The 19,776-nt window shown below is 49.5% G+C and overlaps 1 protein-coding gene across 1 annotated transcript in view; it reads right to left on the reverse strand.

Annotated features, from left to right (window-relative positions):
• Nucleotides 1–19,776, reverse strand: part of CCDC81 (coiled-coil domain containing 81) — a 794,710-nt gene that overhangs the window by 116,668 nt on the left and 658,266 nt on the right. Inside the window, exon 12 of the mRNA XM_069639737.1 lies at nucleotides 125–203. Coding sequence (XP_069495838.1) covers nucleotides 125–203 — 79 coding nt within the window. The remainder of the gene's footprint in view (nucleotides 1–124; nucleotides 204–19,776) is intronic.

A 19,776-nucleotide genomic window follows, 5' to 3' on the forward strand; every position in this document is an offset into this window, starting at 1 on the left:
TGGGTGCATTCATCTCTTCACATTATATAATGGGTGAGTTGGAGAACTAGATATCAGTGTTGCCACTATGCTGAACATTTTATAATAACTTGAATACAGCATTCCAAATGTTGCAAACACCTACCTGTGTATCCAGAGAGCCCCTGTACAATATCATCCTTTCATTTTTGTCTTTTAGTCTCTTAGCCTTCTGATAAGCAAGTCTGGAGAAGAAAATACATGTCACAAAAGTGCATGCCTGCTAAATACAAATAAATGTCACAAAAATAATGCAAGTCCGCTAAATACAAAGATAATTAAATCAGATGTGTAATGCAGCTTTATAATTCACTAAAAAATGCAAACATTTATTTTAAAAAAGCACTGACGAATGTTGTGGCAGCATTTGACAGGTAACGCCTTTAAATGTTCAGGTACTCGCATAGTTATAAGTGACCAAAAACAGCAATTTATATCATTACCCATGTACAACTGGGTCCAAATACTCAGGGCTGCATGTGGGAATTACCCTGTTGTCACACAGGAGCAGTTGGAATATCGTGTCAGTAAAGGGTAGGTGCTGTTAGAATGCAAGCTCCTGTGTGCGGGCAGCCAGTGGAGATGTTGGGCTAGATATTCTGGGCCCAAGCCATAAAGGCATTAATGTGTTATGCAGGGCACACAGTACTGAATGCGGCTGTTCACTGGTAGCCAGTGCAGGGACCTTCTGGCTAGGGAGACTTGATCTTCCCTCCCCACCCCCATTACAACACGCACAGCATTATTCTGAATCACCTGAAGTACGAAAAGTTCCCCTTTGGTTACCCACAATAGAAGGCTAGCGCAAGAGTCAAGCTTGGCCCCTATGATGGCACGCGCAATCATGGCACAGTTGGTAATGCTCAAAAAGGGGCGAAGCTGGGATAGCAAATTGAGGTAGTAGGAGGAGCAGGAAACTAGGCTGCTCACATGTGCATTCATTGACAGATTTTGGTGAAGAATGACTCCAAGAATCTTGACCTTAAGTTGGCTTTTGATCAGGCAGTACTCGTGACCGATTTTTCGTAGTTGGGGGGCTGTACCCACAACCATCAGTTCTGTCTTTGAGTCATTTAGTTCTAGTCTATTCACCTGCATCCAGACTTGTATTCTCCCATACATACAATTTAGGGTACTGGAATCGGTGCTGTAGTGCCCTGATAGTGGTATGAGGCACTGCGTATCATCAGCGTAATTTGCGTAGATGATCGCTGTAGCGATCCAGTTGCTGACACAGAGGGAGCATAAAGATGTTAAATAGCGTGGGTGATAGACAGGAGCCCTGCGGCACGCCGCATGAGACCCGGAATTCCTCTGCCAGTGAGTCCTGGAAGAAGACTCTTGTGGTCCGGTCAGATAAAAATGATTAAACCCAGTTAGCTGCTGCGACAGCGAAATGTGCTGTGCTACATAGTCTGTCAGCAAGGATGGTATGATCCACAAGATCATATGCTGCGGACAAATCTAAAAGCACCAGCTGAGCTGAGCTCCCCTGAGTTGACTCAGTGCTATAGCCTTGTCGAAAGTCTGATTGTATAGACCCCAGAATCTTATGTTTAGACAGGAACTCTTCAATCTGTAGCGGTGCCACTTTGTCCAGAATCTTCAGTAAGTACGCCACGTTCGTAATAGGCCGGCAGTTACCCGGGACATTCTGGTCAAGAGTGGGTTTCTTTATAAGAGGTGAGATCCAGGCTTTTGTAATACGAATAGGGATAAAACTCTCTTCAAAAAAAGGTTTATAAATTTGATAATAAGAGGGGCAAGTTGGTTACCGCATTTTTGGACTATTGCGGCAGGACAGACATCCCCCTTACAGTTAGTTGGTTTTAGGTGGCTGAGTACATTTTGCAAGTATTGCTCAGAGATGGGCTGGAACTCGAATTTAAGTGTCTGTGTTAGAGCGTACCGGTGACAAGATCACATTAACTTCGATACCGGAGTCAATTTTGGTTACTACATTTTTCTGTATATTCTCTAATGTATTCCCCATGGCCTGTTGGATGGATGTACACCAGCTGGCATATTTTACCACCTGCACGGGAACCTGGCAAGGGTCTTCCAGTTCCTTGAGAATTCTAAATAGTTCACCTGAGCTTGAGGTTGCTCCAGAGATTCTACTGTCGTAGTAGCATCTTTTTCTTTGTATGTTTTTGTTCTACTGACAAATATGGTTTCACCTTGTGCTGTATGAGTTTTTTCCCATTGTTTCAGCACCCTGAGTTTAGCTGCGCATAGGAGTTGGATGTCAGGGGAAAACCATTTTTTATTTGGACTGTCTTTAGATAGGTGTGTTTTCAACGCAGCCAGATGATTGTTGGTTCTTTCAAGAGAATCACCATCGGCCTTGGCCAGCTCTTCAGCAGAGTTCACAGAGTCTAGATTATTGATGCTGACAGCTATAAAAGGGGCCATGGTGTCCGGAGTCAGTTTGCGCAAGTTCCTGCAAGTCACCCAACTCTTATGGGGTTTAGTTCTCTTGAGGCTTGGAAGAGACATATTCCAGTCCAGTATATAATGATCAGACCAAGGGCAAGGGTTGCACCTCAGATTGGAAATTGAAAGGTTTTGGGTAAGAAACCAATCCAGGATTTTTCACTTAACGTGGGTAGGTGTCCTATTCATGTTGCATGAAACCCAGATCACAGAGTGTTTTAGTGACTAATGAAGATTAGGAGTCTGTCATGTCGTCATAGCCAGATTGAAATCACCCATAATTTGTATTTTTAATTTAGGTTTAAGGCTGACAGTGACTAGGTCACTGAGATTAAGTAAAAAGTCTAGCATGCTCTAGCATGCTCTGAGGTGGTCTGTAGATGAGAAGGATGTTTACCGTCTCATTTGGATTCATTTGGATTCATTTGGATTCAGATATAACTTGGCCATTAATAATTCACAGTCCGCTAGACAAATGTTGTCAATTTTTCTAATTTGTAATGAGTTATGGTACAATAGGGCTACTCCTCCACCCTTCCCTTTAGCACGGTCTTCTCTCAGGATGTTAAAATCTGGGGGTAAGGCGAGAGTTAGTGCAGGGCCTGCTGCCTCATGTGTGTTTAACAGCATACATTTAAGAACCCCGGCATGCCTTGGGTCGCTAGCAGCAGGATCTGCTTCTTTTTGGTGATTATTATCAGCTGTGATTACTGGGCCAGGTTTAACAAGTCGAAGCTTAGTGCTTTCAGCTGGCTTCTCCTTTGCAGAGAGCATGAGGGGAAGTGAAGGTTCTGCCATACAGAGAATTGCCTGGTCTTGGGAAGGTGTTCTCTTCTCCACGGGTGTTACCGGATGTCTATTTGGCCTTGTTATGCCCTCTATATTCTTCGGCAGAGGAGGGAGGAAAGAATATTCCACCGAACGCTGCGAACTGGCGACACCGGCCTTGCCAATGCGCCTGCTCTGACGCGCCGCAGATGGAAATAAGTTGGTGCTAAGCAGCTTGGGAAATGTCATTTTTTAGGACCTACTGAAACTGTGCAATGCACAATAGATCTAGCTGACTGAGTACAATACAATACTTGAGTATGACTGATCTCAATGCAGTATTTCAATCTGACTGGACTAAATGATGCAGGAATGGAGCTCTGGTACAGAACAAAGGTAACACACAGTGCCAGAAAGTAAATTCAACTACTCATGCACTCTGTTTTTAACAAAAGCATACAACCAGCACACACAAACTGAAAAAGCACCTACACAAGTATCACAAGAAGGAGGCGCCCTGCACAAAAGTGGGCCCACATCACCGGCATCACAAACAGCAGCGCACAAGCAGCACCCAGGGAGCCCTTAGACATTTTCAGAGCCTGGGAGACAAAGGCTAAGGAGGGCAAGGACTTCCAGGCTGCATAGGCCTTATTGTAGACCCGGGACCAGCCCAGAACCCACAGCCTCCTCCAAGACGACATGGGCACAATACTCCAGTGAGGGGCCCCAACAAAAGCAGAGACAAGCGGACGAGAGTCCCTGGTGATGGCAAAACACTGGCGGGGCGCACTAACCCACATCCCCGGCGGTGACAATTATCCCCAGGATCCCAATGCCAGGAGGCAGAAGTCAGGGCACCCCCCGGCAAATGGCACCCACCAACAGCACTTAAAGCGGGCACCATCCGCCAGTGCTGGGCAATGGGAACCTGACCCTCCTCCCAAGCCAACGACTGATCAGGGGCAGGAGCGATCCCCACCGAGCGCCAATCTCCGCAAACATGGCCATGTCCAAAGCAGACCTTGAGACATGCTTCAACGACTTCCAAACTAAACTGACGCCATCTTTCCAAGAGCAGTTTGCATCCTTCCCCTCGGAAGTCAAACAGGCCATCCATAACCTGAGGAAGGATGTAGAGACACTGGAGAAGCGATCTGACACCACGGAGCGGGTGCTGTAAGAGATCGCAGAGGACAGCAGAAAACCAGATATCACCTTGGAATACCTGGTCCGGATCTCTCATAACCTTGAAATGTAGTGCGATGACCTTGAAAATAGGCCCCAGAGATCCAATATTCGCATATGGAACCTACCGGAAACAGTTGGTGACTGGGAACTTAAAGACACAGTCCAACGAATGGTTTTAGTTACTTACCTGTAACTATTGTTCTCCAGCATACGTCTGGCATGGATTCAAATTCTCATGAATATTCCACGTTGTCAGGTTGTGAATCCTTAGTAAAAGAAAAAACGGTTTCACTTTCGCTTGAAAACTGTATTTCTCCTCTAAACCAACCACTGTCCCCATCCAATGACAGTCCTCTCCCTAAGCACCACCCCTGGTGGCCATCTTCAGATTTGGTAAGCACGTAAAGTGGCAGTGTGAACCAAGAAGAGCCACAGAGGGGAAAGAGGGAGGGTTCGCATTTGAATCGATGCCAGACCTATGCTGGAGAACAATAGTTACAGGTAAGTAATTTAAACCTTCTCCAGCATGGGGTCTGGCATGGATTCACATGCTCCTGAATAACGATTACACAGCAGTACACATACACACCCACGGGAGAGGGCAAGGCTCAGCAGAAGCAATAAACACTTACCCCTGGAACAGACTCACCTCAACTCAACAGGTTGCCTAGCACTGCTTGGCCGACTCTGCACTCCTCCCTGGAATCCCTGCCGAAACAGTAAAACCCTGTGAAGGTGTGTGTAGACCTCCATTTAGTAGCCCTGTAGATGTCGAGCAGGGGCACACCAGAGAGAAATGCTGCCGTAGCTGCAATGGCTCTGGTGGAGTGGGCTGTCGGCCGGCCTGGCAGTGGCCTGCTAGCCATTCAATGACAGTGCATGATGCAGCTGGAGAGCCACCTAGAGATGGAAGCCTTCCACAGGGCCTTTCCGTGATTCACAGGCCCAACATTGATGAAAAGCTGAGCAGTGTACCCGAAAACTCTTTGTGTGTGCCACCTAAAACTTCAAGGCACGAGCAACATCTAGTGAATTCAAGGCCTTCTCCACTGGCGACGATGGATTTGGGAAGAAGATGGGCAACACCAAAGGCTTGTTGAGGTGGAATTCTGATGGCACCTTCAGCATACAGGTGGGGTGTGTACGCAGTACCACTGTTGAAGCATGGAAGGACAAGTACGGCTGCTTGCACGACAGGGCCTGGATCTCCCCGACCTGGCTGGCCGAGGTGATTGCCACGATGGACGCTGTCTTCCACGATAGAAACTTCAGTGTGGCCAGATACATCGGCTCAAAAGGACCGCCCCCCATATGCTTAGTCAAAACCACATTGAGCTCCGAAGCCGGGGCAGCAGCCTTCACTGGCGAAAAAGTCCTGAAGAGTCCTTTGAGCAACTCCTTGACCAGTCTGTGCCACCACAGACAAGGCATACCTGGCACCCTTGTGTAACGGGATATGGCCGCTGGGTGCACCTTGATAGCGTCATGAGCCAGTCCAGTGTTGGCCAAGGAAAGCAGGCATGGCAAGAGCCGCGGAGGGGTAATCTTCTAAGCCCAGCACCACACGGAAAAAAGCTTCCACTTCCACTGTAGCACGTCAGCAATGAAGAGGTACTGGCCTTGGCCAGGTTGTCCTTACACTCTGCAGTTAAAGCATAATGTCCAAATTCTAGGGCTGCAGGAGCTACACAGGTGGTGTAGAATCGCTCCTCCCTCTCAGAAGGCCTGGAAGTAGTGGCAGCTTGATAGGACTGGACTGCCGACAGACGTAGCAGATCTGGATACCACTGCCGTGGCCATGCCGGGGCGACAAGTATAATCCAGCAGTGACACTGTCGGCGTATGTTGATCACTCGTAGCAGGAGTGGGAACAGAGGAAAAGCATATAGGAAAAGTCCCTCCCATTGGAACGAGAATGCATCCCCGATGCACCTTGGCTTTGGGAACCTGCTGGCAGACATTTGACACTTGGAATTTGTCGCTGTCACGAAGAGGTCAATCTGGAGATGACCCCATTGGTGGAATAGAAGATTCACCTGGTCCTGGTAAAGCTCTAACTCGTGGCAAGAACATAGTTCCCTGACGAGCGAGTCTGCAATGGTGTTCTTGGTGCCCGCGAGGTGAAAAGGGATGAGAATCATGTCCTGGCGAATGGCCCAGTGCCATAGATCCTGGGCCTCCCTGGAAAGAGCCGGAGAGCACACACCCCCCCCGCTCCCGGATGAATACATGGTGGTGGTGTTGTCTGCGAAGATCCTTATCACCTTGCCCCTCATCGACGGCAGGAAAGACTTGCGGGCCCACAAAACGGCCTGAAGCTCCAGGACATTGATGTGCAGGGCCTTTTCTTCTGACAGCCAGAAGCCTCTGGCGTGCAACTGTCAGTTATGAGCTCCTCAACCCTCCAGAGAAGCATCTGTGGTGACTTACTACTGGTAAGGAGGGACTTGGAATGGGGTCCCTTGTGTGAGATGGGAGCACACGCCCCACCACTGTATTGCTCCTCCGAACTCCTTGTTGAGGGGGATGTTGCCCGTCCAGGACCCCGAGACTTGCAGCCATCAACATCAGAAACTCCTGGAGAGGCCTCATCTGTAGTCTGCAAAGGAGGACGAGGTTGCTGCAGGAGGACATCATGCCCAACCGTGACTTGATGGCTTGCACAGTAGCCGACCACACCAACGACAGGCGCTGCACCTTCCCTAGGATGGCTACCACCCTCTCTTCCAAGGGAGCTGTCAGGTAAATTACTGTTTTGAGTCGTGTCCCCAGGAACAGAGCGTTCTGCGATGGCTCCAAGCAGGACTTTGGATAATTTATGCAGAATGCCAGATCCTTCAGCAGATGCACAGTCTTCAGTCTGGGCTGGTTCGCCAGAACATGGGAGCGGGATCATACTAGCTAATCGTCCAGATAAGGATAGACATGGATGCCCTCGAGAAGAAGATATGCTGCCACCAGATCCAAACACTTTGTGAAGAGACGTTGGGGCCGATTTCAGGTCGAAGGGAAGGGCATTGAACTGATGGTGCTGCTCCTGGACCAGGAACTGCAGGAACTTGCAGTGCTTTCGATGGATGGGGATGTGGAAGTACGTGTCCTCCAGGTCTAGAGCCACCAAGAAGTCGCCTTCTTCTAGTTGGCTGAGCATGCGCTGCAACATGACCATCCTGAACTTCTGGGACTTCAGGTACTTGTTTAGGCGTCGCCGGTCCAGGATCGGCCTCCACCCCCCTGTCTCCTTTTGGACCAGGAAGTATCTGGAGTACACCCCGGAGTCCCAGAGGTGCTGGGAACAGGTTCTATCACCCCTTTTTAGTTTTGGCTATTAGGTGGTGCTGAAAGCGCTACCTATAAAGCGAAACTATTGTCATTAAAATAAGAGCTTTAACATCAGAGCTTGAAACAGGGGCTTTGGATGCAGGTTTGTTGTAATACTTTTCAATGCAGGTTGGCATATGAGGATGGATACATGGTAGTTTGACTATGTGTCCCACCCATTGCTAAGTGAAATGTATAGGAATTTCCTCCCATTCCCACCCATTTTCCTTTCAGCCACTCCTCCTTTTGCACTCTTTGGCTCAATTTCTACTGTGTGGTGGATTTATCATACATTTTTACTTCCAAAATGGCGGCCATCATCTGTTAATGTTATTTTAAAGTTGTTTGACTTGAATGATGATTTAAATAATATTTACTGCAGCTTTTCGGTTATGTTACAAATTGTAATGTATTTTGTATTAAAAATAAACAGGTTCCTGTATAATAATACGTTTTTGGCAAAATGAATATAAAAATGTCCATGTACTTATTTGTGAATGTGTGACTAGTGTGTGATGTCACTATGATGGGATTGGTTGGATAGTCTGTGCTTTTTTGCCAAAAGGCAGCCATTTTGTTTTGCCGAGCTTCCAGGGACAGATGCAGCTGGTTTTCTGTGGATGTTGTTTCTTTAAGCAGGCTGTAAGCCCTTCTCACAATTCTACCACTGTATTAAGAGCAATGAGAAGGAGGACAGGTCAGTGCTGTGGCAGAGAGCTGCAGGTCTTCTCGCCAAGACCCGCTTCCGAGACTGAGGGTGAAGCATCCAGCCCAGGCAGGCAGTGTCGTGTGGGACGTGCTGCCGTCCTGCCTGTGATTAGCTTTCTAATGGCAGCAGCCCTTTCCCACCACTCAGTGCCTGGTGCTTCTGCTGCCCAAGGTTTACTTCCTAAACACTGAGCTCCCAGCTACTAAGCACCAGCAGCAGCTCCAGAGCTCGGAGTCTGACTTGTTTTGCCATGGTCAAGGGCGAGCACAGATCCAGGAAGCAGGAGCCTCGCGGCACCTCGAGCCAGCCATGCCTGAACGATAAAAGCAGGAACCGGCTTTCCATGCAGCTCGCAATGAAGCAGAGAGAAGATGGGCAGGTGGCATGTTTTATGCAGCCTCTGTCCACACATGACTGTAAAGCTGCTGCGGGACGGCCGTGATGTTCTTACTCCCAGAGAGGGAGGGACACGAATATCAGAACCTGTCTTCCCTTGTGTCTCCAACTGAGTGTGGTGTCCCACTCTCGTGGCACCGTAGCGGGACACACCATGCACCGGGATCACTGGAGCAGACAGGAGAGCTGTGATCACGCAGGGGTCTACACAGCAGGGGTCACCCTGCGGGGATCGGGAGCCCCCAACCCAACACCAATACTGGGGGCACCCAGCAGACGTCAGCTTCGTCTCTGTGGTCAGACAGGCTGGGGATTCATCACATGCCGTGGGCACATGACAGGCACACCATAAATAAGACACGGACACATAGTTGGTGCTTCCTGGGTCTCTGCTGCAGTGCCCGCACGTGCACGCAGAGGCCCCTTTCATTGGCTCGAGTAATGACAAAGTCATGACTCATATTCTTAAAGGGACAACACGCCACAGTTAAAGGGGCGACACACTACACCCCTCCTTTATTATAACCAAACAAAACAAAATAGCAACAATGGCCCTACAACCGAACCCACAATTTTGGTGCATTCCAGTCCGCACACCAGTGCTATTACACCTGTATCTAACCACAGCAAACTTTGGTGCTTTCAAGTCCGCGCACCCACACGGTGAATGTCAAACACAGCGGCCCTATATTCCTGGATGAAACTGTCCTCCTCAGGGAATCCTGCTCTGATCATCCTGCCTTTGCTGGAGACACCCATGGCCAATTGTATTTCTGCAGGGCAGGGAAAATACATCCTCGTCTTCGTCATCCTCAGCATAGTCACACTGCCTTCTCTGTATCTCTGCCACCTGGATTGCGGCTGTTTTGGGCAGTTTCCTACCCATGGCTTGTCTTATCCCCTCCCTTGAGGCACTCTCTGCTGCTGGCCCCACTGGGCTGGCAAGTGATGTGGCTGGGCAGACCCTTGCAAAACGATCTTCTTTCCCGCACCTATGTCCTTTGGCTGGGCACTCATATTCGTGTCAGGCCCCATCCAAACTGAGGGCATAATGTTGCGCCCCCATCTCCTTTCGTGGCCACTCCCCTTTTCTTGACGGCTTACTTCCCTGTCATTTTCCCACTACACACACATCCTCCAATTTCACCCAGCTTGAGCTGCTGTCTGGAGATGTCCATGGCCGAGGCTGCACTTCCGCCAGCTCCTGGGCCCATCCCAGTTCTAGGATTTGGTCCAACGTTAACCCTGGCTCCCTAAACACCTGCTTCCACAGCTTGGCAGAGCTACAGCCATAAATTATCTGAACCCTGACTTTGTCATCCTCAAAGTTGCCCAGAGAACAAGACAGCGCAATATTCCGAAGCTAGCCATGAAACATGTCTACGCTCTCCCGTTCCTCTTGTCTCGCACATCTCATCCTGAACCGTTCATAGGCACGGTTAATCATGGGCATAAAGTATTCATTCAGTGTGGCAATGGCTGCAGCATGTTTGGTCTCTAGGCCGCAAGGTCTTGGACAGTTTCTGGACTGCTGGGCCTGCGGAGTATAGCAGAGTTGGCAGTTTCGCCCTTTCCTTGATCTCAACTGCCTCAAAATACAGCTCGAGGTTCTCCACCCACACCGTCCAACAAGGTCCTAGACTGGCAGGTGCTCCTACCACATCAAAAGCGTACAGTGGCACAAGCTGTCCATTTGCTGATACGCCCCTTTATCGTCATTCTCCTCATCCCCCATGATGGGCACCTGACGTTACATTTTGCCCTGCCACAAGAGCACAGGAGACCTCCCTGGGAGCCGCTAACCTTCTGGGTGCTCCTGAAGTGCTCTACTGCTTGAGCCAGCACAGCGCAGCCCCTCACAGCTCCCATGCACCCAGATCAGTCCTGTGTATGTCCTTATGGCCGCACCCCCAACAGGAAGGAAAACTTCACACTGTCCCCTCCCCCGATCCAGGGCCACAGGGTTGGGGGTCTTCTCCCCCCAAGGTTGCGCCGACACAGATCATAGAGGAACACACCACTGTGGTGGTTGAGTGGCTGCAAGGGGTTGTCCTTGTACTCCTGCTCTGTGTACAGCAAATGAGGGATGCAGACCCTCACGTGTTTCCTGCTGTCCCCTTATTTCGGGGACTGTTGGCAGCCACAGGTCAAAACTCCAGCATGCAGTGTGCACCTCTTCGGGGATGGGCGTGAGCAAACACACACAGCTCCTCCAGAGGCTCCTTGTATTGGCTCGAGTCATGACAAAGTCATGACCCGTGTTCTTAAAGGGGCAACACACAACAGTTAAATGTTAAATGTTAAATGTATTTGTACCGCGCACCGTCACAAACGGAGTTGGTCCCCAGGCGCTCTGGCGGATCTGCAAACAAGAAGGTGGGATGGGTTAGTAAGGTGGAGCGGGAGTACGATAGTGAGAGGAGTGGTGTTCTCTTGGCAGATTCAACTCGGTATGCACCGGATGCTGAGCTTTGATGCGAGTATCGGATCGATGTCAGTCCTCGCGTGCTGTTGGTTTCGGTTTATGTGTTGTTGCGGTTAAAACAGCGACACACCACACAGAGGCTCTCGTGCAGCATATTTACTCTGTCAAACGTGATAGACCTGAATATGCAATCCTTTCACGTGGCCAGCGAGAGAGGGGCTATTTCTAGACTATCCGTTTACTACGGCAACAGCGTCATATGCCGCACTGAATTATGACTCCCGTCGGGGCCCAGGCTGACAACCTGAAATCATCCCTCACTCTAAAGTGACAAGCTGTGGAAAGTCTGGCGTTCAATGTCCTCTCCACGTGTAGCGGTACGAGGTCCTAAAGGGACTAACTTTAGAAAGTTTGCAATATTTTGTTCATCGCAGGTGGCTCCTGCTCTTGTGCTGGGTCATGTAACAGTGAAAACATCAAGTGCACATTCTGCAAAAAAAAAATATGTTAATTTGCGAAGCAGCAATACAATGTGTGCATGCCAAATTCACTGAGACCCAAAAGAAGCTTGACTTGTCCTAGGGTGTATTTTTTCTAACGGCTGCCTTGGCAAAAATACACATCTCCCCTGGAGAGGCTGCAGAGAGGCTTTTGTGCACACCAACTACCCATACCCCCCTCCCGTAAGAATGCAGGCACAAAAACATTCAGTGACTAATGGTCCATCATTACCAGTTTTGTGCACTACATTCTGATGGGAGGGGCTGCAAGCTGCTCTGCACACTATGGAGGTCGCTGTGCAGAAGCTGGCCAGGAACACCTGAGAAGTGGCTCGTGCTCATGTATATACCGACGCCAGAATGCATACCAAGATCACTGCTTTGAGACAAAAGGAGAGTATATTCCATGTGATATGCAGACATTTGCCTTAGTGTCACATATAACACCACGAACAGAGAACACAGTCACTGCTCGCCTTAGGTAGGGGGGGATGACAAGAGGGGGCCAGGTCCACCGTAGCAACGCCACTGCTCCCATGATCTCAACCTGTTTGCAATGCTGGGTAGAGCTGGTGCTAATGCTCATCAGATTTATCTGTACCCCCATCACTACCCGTTCTCACCCCATCCACCCTGATAGGATATTACCCCAGTGTCTGTACAGCGCTCTCTTGCTATACAAATACCAATACATATATTTAAGGTACTGCATATGAATAGCAAGCAATTGCAATAGGTGGGTTTTTGTGTAATCATGGGAAAGGAACTTGCCAGGCACTGTCATACTGGTATTAACAGCCCATTGATGGTAGCAGGTGCAAAATTGTGCGAGTGCCTCGGGATCTTATAGCACTGACTGGCAAATGCCTAATACTTATACACAAGCCAAAACTGTTGGCTTTGCCAATGCTGGTTTAACATGGCTTGGACCTCCTGTAGTAGCTGTGCCACGTGCTGTTCTTGTCGAGCTACAGAGAGAATACGAGGACACCTGCGTTGGAACTCCAAGGTGTGCCTCTGTCCGAGAGCGTCCAGCACCCATCTGTCAGTGGTGATGGTCCTCCAAACGCAGACGAACCTCGCCAGCCGGCCTACCACTGGGGAGCACGAGTGGGGTCTCTGAGTTCACATCCGGGTCATGCCTGCTTAGGTGCCATAGCCCTGCCTTGCGGGTGGCGCCAAGCGCTGTCCTCTGCTGCTGCATGCCTACTGTATGCCTCCTGCGTCGTGGAGCAGGAAGGCTACCAATCAGGGGTGGTGTAGCCCTTGGAGGATCAGCCAGGTTTTCCCCTTGAGGAATGATAGGACAACGACTGACGTTGCTACAGGGTGCCAAGAGAGCATGCGGTCTCTGTGTCAGTCTTGATGATTTGAAGAGACTCGTCGACTGTCTTGCCAAACAAGTTTTCTCCATCCAATGGCATGTCCAACACCTTCAACTGAACGTCTGACCTGAAGTTAGTGGCTTTTAGCCATCCTTGCGGACGAAGAGACACTTTGTTGCCCGTCTGACGGAATCCAGTGACCGATGTCCACCGCCACTGTGATGGCGTGGTGGTCCGAGGCCACCTACCCCTCCTGAACAGCCCAAGAGCTTCTGCCTTCTTGTCATCAGGTAGAAAGTCAAGAATAGGGCCCAGCTTATATCAGAGCTCTCAGCCGTAGCGAGACAAAATGGCCAATGCATTAGCAGCCTTAATGGTGTTGGCAGCTGTATAGATAACCCACTTCCCCATAGCGTCCAGCTTCTTCCCCTTCTGGTCCAGAGGCACCATGGACGAGTATGATCGATTTGAAGAGCATTCCCTCGATGCGGCTGAGACCACAGAGTCGGGTGAAGGCTGGGACCTCAGACACTTAGGGCGGAGTCCGGGACTCTGTACTTCTTTTCAAGCCTGTCCCGCTTGGGCGGGGCAGTTCTCGTGTTCTTCAACAGTGCTAGCTCTTCATGACAGATATCGCCCAACAAAGGAACGGACATGATGGTCCTCCGCCTGGACTTGCAATGTTGATAAAGGAAACCTTCCTTTTTTCGTCTCCTCAGGCACCAGCTGAAAATGTTTGGAGGTCCTGGATATCATCAAATGGAAGGGGCCAACCTTATCTGGAGGAGAGGCCCTGTGTGGGTCATCCGCACCTACTGGCTCTCCATCCAGAGGTACAAAGTCATCGGCTCCGTCAGTGTTTGTCGCCGTAGCTGCCGTATCCATGCCTGCTTCCGTGTGTGTGGCAGGGTCTCCGGTTGGGGTCAACACCCGAGGTGGAGGAGGCAGTGGCGGAGGTGTCGGTTGGTGCCTTCGGCCCACAGGGTTCTTTGACTTATGTTTGCGCTCAGAAGGGTCTTTGAAAAGTGGCCTTGGAGGACTTCCAGGCATAGCAGGTCCCAGTGTGGGAGGCAACTTTTGCTGAATTTCTGATACCAGCATGTACAGCATGGTCAGAATGTGCAATGTAACATCTCTGGGTTGAGGTGTAGAAGAAATGAGAGGGGGTGGCTCGGGCTTTTATACCTCTTCTGGAGAGGTAGCCAATAGGGTTCGCCCCGTGTCAAACCACCTTCCAACTAGGGTCCCTGGCCCCCTTCGTGGTCTGAATAGTAGCCCTCGGGCAGGTCATCACCCTCATTGGAGCTAGTATAAATGGGCCCCGGCACACTTGGTTCAGCTCCTTGTTCTGCACCCTTTCTAGGGGTCATTGGAGGCCTACACCCTCCTCTCTCCTGAGACTTATGGGGGGAAGAGGCTGCTGTCCCCTCTCTGGGGGTCTTCGCTGAAGGTGTGGCAGTTACCTCCTGCCATGCCGGTCAGGACACCCACGGAGTAGCCAACGCTGTCACTGTGGGGACCACCTTTGTGGTCTGCCCTCCTTTTGAAGAAGTAATGGTCATCGACGAGGCTGTCGATGGGGTCGTTGAAGGGGTGGCAACAGCAGCCGTCGTTGATGTGGCCATTGATGACGCAGTTGATGTTGGTGTTGTCTTGGCTGGTTGAGAGGCTGATGGAGGCAGAGAAGGGCCTACCTTGGATTTCTCCTTCGTCGCCTTGTCAGCTGGCAAGCAGAGTTCCAAAGGGGTCAAAGACTTTCTCTTTGAGTGTGTGACCCTCGCCGGCAGGCTCACTGTGGATGTAGTCATTGATGGTGACCTTTTCCTTCCTCAGCTGGGACCCACAGCAGCAGTGATCTGTGCTGTGTGGCCTTGCCTTTTATTAGACCCCTACGAGCGGGGCTTCCTCAAAGAACCTTAACCTCTTATCTGAGGGAGTTCGATCATTGGACCGGCCGGTCCTGGTAGAAGCATGCTCATGCCCAGAGGCTGAGTCAGAGTCCTTAGCCGATTTTAACCATGCCGCCAGCCTGCTGTAGCAGTCTTGGTCTTCTTCGAAAACCCACGGCAGACCTTGCATCCCTCCTCATAACAGTCCGGATGCAGGCAGTAAAGACATTTGTGGTATCGATCCTCCACGAAAGCGTTCCTTAGTCTGCATTTCACACAAAGCTTGAATAAGCATCTCCTCTCTTCGGTCATGGTGAAAAGGGGTGAAGTAGGCCCAAGCCTGGGCCTCCTCTGATCCGATGACCGATCCTGGATGAAGTATGATCTTCACCGACAGCAGATCCCTACTGCCGGCAGTCGACATCTGGTCGAACGATAACTTTTGAAAAACAGTCAAAACATTCAAATTTTACCAAAAATTTGAAAATATTAGGAAAAAAGCTCAAAGAGCACTAAGGGTGCTCCCAACACTGAAACGTGCAGTAAAAATCTGAAGATGGCCACCAGGGGTAGTGTTTAGAGAGAAGACTGTCATTGGATGGGGACAGTATGATCCAGAGGACAGTGAATGGTTTAGAGGAGAAGAACAAGTTACTTACTAACTGTAACGTTCTTTAGACTGGATGTTTCTCCCACATATTCCTCATCTTATGATAACCCATTGTCTCCAGCTTCGCTGCTTCGGAAAAAAATAAATTCTCGGCAGAGGGCACTGTGCTCGAGGTCGTGGCGTTGATTGTCCCTCGACGGACTCCGTACTCTGTTGACGTCACCGATGGTATTAATAGCTCGAGCCGCGGCCGTTTCTTCAGTTCTGTTTTTTCGATGAAACATATAGGAGGAACACCCAGGCGTGCCCCATAACTGATGCACTCAACATGAGAGGAAAGTGTAAGAAAACGTAAACTGTACTGTGGGGTAGGATGGGAGGTTCGATGAGGAATACGTGGGAGGAACATCCAGTCGAAAGAATGTTACAGTTGGTAAGTAACTTGTTCTTCGAATGGATTGTGTCCTCCCACGTATTCCTCATTTTATGATAGACTCCCATAGCAGTGACAATTTTGGAGGCGGGAGTACTAGTTTTAGTTTTCGTGAACAGAATGCAGAACTGCCTTGGCAAATAATCCCTCATTGGAGGAGGCAGTATCCAAGCAGTAATGCTTGACATAAGTATGCATTGTTTTCCAAGTTGCAGCTGCACAAATATTTGCTGCCGGGACTCCCCTCTTTAGAGCCGCAGAAGTAGCCATTCCCCTTGTAGAATGGGCACAAAGCCCATCTGGTGGGTCTTTTCCCGCTAATATGTAGCATTCAATTATGGCTAAGATGATCCCGCGGGATATGGTCTGTTTTGTTACAGATAAGCCTAGTTTATGACCAGTATAACCCACAAATAGGTCATCTTGTCGCAATTTAGACATCCTTGAGATGTAAAAACTAAGAGTCCTCTTGGGATCTAGTCTGTGCAGTCTCTCCTCTTCCTTGCCCAAATGAGGAGGAGGATAAAAAGTTGGTAGTACTATATTTTGTGACAAATGGAAGTCCGAAACTACCTTTGGTAAGAATGAAGGTTTAACTTTAAGGACTACCTTATCCATATAAAAAATACTATATGGTGGTCTGCATGAGAGAGCCTGAAGTTCACTAACCCTGCAGGCTGATGATAGGGCCACAAGAAGGACAGATTTTAGTGTTAAAAGCCTCAATGGACATGAGTGCAGAGGCTCAAAAGGTAAGCAAGTCAAGAATTTTAATACTAAATTTAAGTCCCAAGTTGGGACATGAAAAGGTATTGGAGGGTATACGTTAGTAAGTCCTTTTAAGAATTGTATTATTAGTGGTATTTTGAAATATGAAACCTCTTCCGAGGTGCGCTTGAAAATGGACAGCGCAGCAAAGTATCCTTTGATTGTTCCTATCTGGAGCCCCAGATTGGCTAGATGTAATAGAAAAGAGAGTACTACTGGAGTGCCACATTGAAAAGGGTCATCATCCTTTATCTTTGCACCAGTTACTAAACCTGTTCCAGCGACATCGATATAAAGATTTTGTTGCTGGCCTTCTGGCGGAAAGCAAGACTTCCATTACGCCATCCGGAAGATCCCAATCCTTGTATCACAACCTCTCAGAAACCATGCGTGAAGGTTGAGTGTCTTGACCTCTGGATGGAGAACCCGACCTTCCTCTTGCGAGAGAAGATCCTCTCTTTGTGGAAGACGTATTGGAGGGCAGATGGACATGTCTAGAAGGTCCGGGTACCACGTACTCCTGGCCGAATCCGGGGCAATTAGGATCATGGTTTTCCTGAACTTTCTCAACCTCCTGATTACTTGGGGAATCACAGGGACTGGGGGAAACGCATACAGCAGGGGAAACATCCACTCCACTAGGAATGCGTCTCCCAGACCTCCTCTTTGAGGAAATTCCCTTGAGCAGTACTGATCGCACTTCCGGTTGATCGCGGTGGCCAACAGATCCACTTGAGGGGTTCCCCAAAGGGCGAAGATCTCCAGAAGGACTTCCTGAGCCAATTCCCACTCGTGGGAGACTGAACTCTGGCTGCTCAGAGCCTCTGCCGCCGTGTTCTTCTCTCTGGCTAGGTGAATTGCCGATAGAGAGAGTCCTTCTTTCATTGCCCAGAACTAGAGCTGCATTGCCTCTCTGCACATTGGTAGTGACCCTACACCTCTTCTCTTGTTGAGGTAGTACATTGCCACTGTATTGTCCGTCATTATCAGGACATTCTTTCCCTGTACAGAGGGCAGAAAGGCCTTCAGCGCTAATCTGATTGCCCTCAGCTCCAAAAGGTTGATGTGTAGTTTGGACTCCGATGGAGACCAACGACCGCTGATTGTCAGATCGTTGGTGTGTGCTCCCCACCCTGTGAGTGAGGCGTCCGTCACTACTGTTATCTCCGGCCATGGTTGCCAAAAAGACTCTCTCTTGAGAATGTTGTTGTTGCAAGCCCACAATAGAATCCTGAGCAACTGCACTCAGGACTTGCAGAAGATCCGACATATTCCCTGAGAACTGGGACCACTGAATTCTGAGTGCCCCTTGAAGGGATCTCATTCTCAACCTGGCCTCTGGTACTAGGAAAATGCAGGATGCCATGAGGCCGAGCGACCTGAGAAAATTGAAGGCCGGTAGACGTTAGGCATTCTGGAATTTTGTTACCATCTGCTGGATCCGAAGAGCTCTCACTTCGGGAGGCGAGGCTTTTCCCGAGGAAGTGTCCAATAAACTGGAGCTTCTGGGATGGTATCATGTGGGACTTCTTGAAATTGAGGGAGAAGCCCAATTTGTGGAGGAAGTGGCAGGTGATCGAAAGATGTTCCTGAGCTTGTTCTGGAGAACTTGCTCTGATCAACCAGTCGTCCAGGTAGGGATATATGTGAATACCTCCTCTCCTGAGACTCGCTGCCACAACCGCCAACAGTTTGGTGAAAACCCTCGGGGCGGAGGTCAACCCGAATGGCAGAACTCAAAAATTATAATGAGAATTACCAATCACGAACCTCAGGTACTTTCTGTGCTTTGGATGGATTGGCACATGAAAGTAAGCATCCTGAAGGTCCAATGATACCAACCAATCTTGCAGTTGGACAGCCTGAAGGATCTGAGAAAGAGTCACCATCTTGAACTTGTCCTTCCTGAGGAACTTGTTCAAGTTTCTCAAGTCCAAGATGGGTCTCAGTCCTCCATCCTTTTTTGGAATAAGTTAATATGGGGAGTACCAACCCCTGTTCCTCTCCGCTACAGGTACCAGTTCTATGGCACCTTTCTCTAGCAGGGTTAAAATTTCCTGCAACAGGAGCGGATCTAGAGTTTTGACGGAGTTGGCTCCCGGTGGATGATTCTGAGGCCTTTTTAGGAAGGGGAGACAGTAACCTTGGGCTACTGTTTCCAGTGCCCAAGCATCTGAGGTAATGCCCCGCCATTCCTTCCGATGCTGAGAGATCCTGCCTCCCACTGGTGTTTTGTGTAACAAGGTCTCAGAGGGATTTGGAGGTGGATGCAGGAGTGGCTGAGAGTACAGATGCCCCTCCTGAGGCTGATTTTCCACCTCTTCCTTGTGCTCCACGAGCAAAGTTTCTTTTGCCCCTTTGAGAAGCCTGTCCTCTTCCTCTACCAAAAGAGGAGTAGTATCGAAAAGAACGACCCCTCCAGGAAGATGAGCCAGAATAGGGTTTTAGAGGCTGGCGCACAGAGGCGCTAAGCGATTTAGCTGGCGCTTTCGAGGTCTGAAGTCTTTCTAGGCTTTCATCAGCCTTGCTGCCAAACAGCCTCGAGCCATCAAAGGGCATGTTAAGGAGTCTGGCTTGCACATCTGGTGCAAACCCCGACTTCCTCAACCACGCAAATCTGCGTAGCACAACGCTTGCAGCCATGGACCTGCTGATACTATCAGCAGTATCCAGTCCAGACTGGAGACATTCCCCCATTGCCTCCTTCCCGTCTTTGACTATATTCAGGAAGCCTTCCCTTTCCTCGCCTTCCGGAATATGATCAGCCGCCGCCGAAATACAGTCCCACAGGGTATGGGTAAACCTGGCCAGGGTACAGGTGACATTTGTCTATTTAAGGGCCATACTGCCTGACGTGAAAACTTTACGTGCCCATGAGTCAACTTTTTTATCCTCTCTATCTGGAGGAATAGTGGTATATGCATTCTGTCTTGATGTAGATGCTGCCTGAATGACTAGACTTTCTGGAGTCGGACGCTTATTTATGT

Source organism: Ambystoma mexicanum, chromosome 7q (assembly GCF_040938575.1).
Source record: "Ambystoma mexicanum isolate Mex_15411 chromosome 7q, UKY_AmexF1_1, whole genome shotgun sequence".
NCBI classification, from domain to species: Eukaryota; Metazoa; Chordata; class Amphibia; order Caudata; family Ambystomatidae; genus Ambystoma; species Ambystoma mexicanum.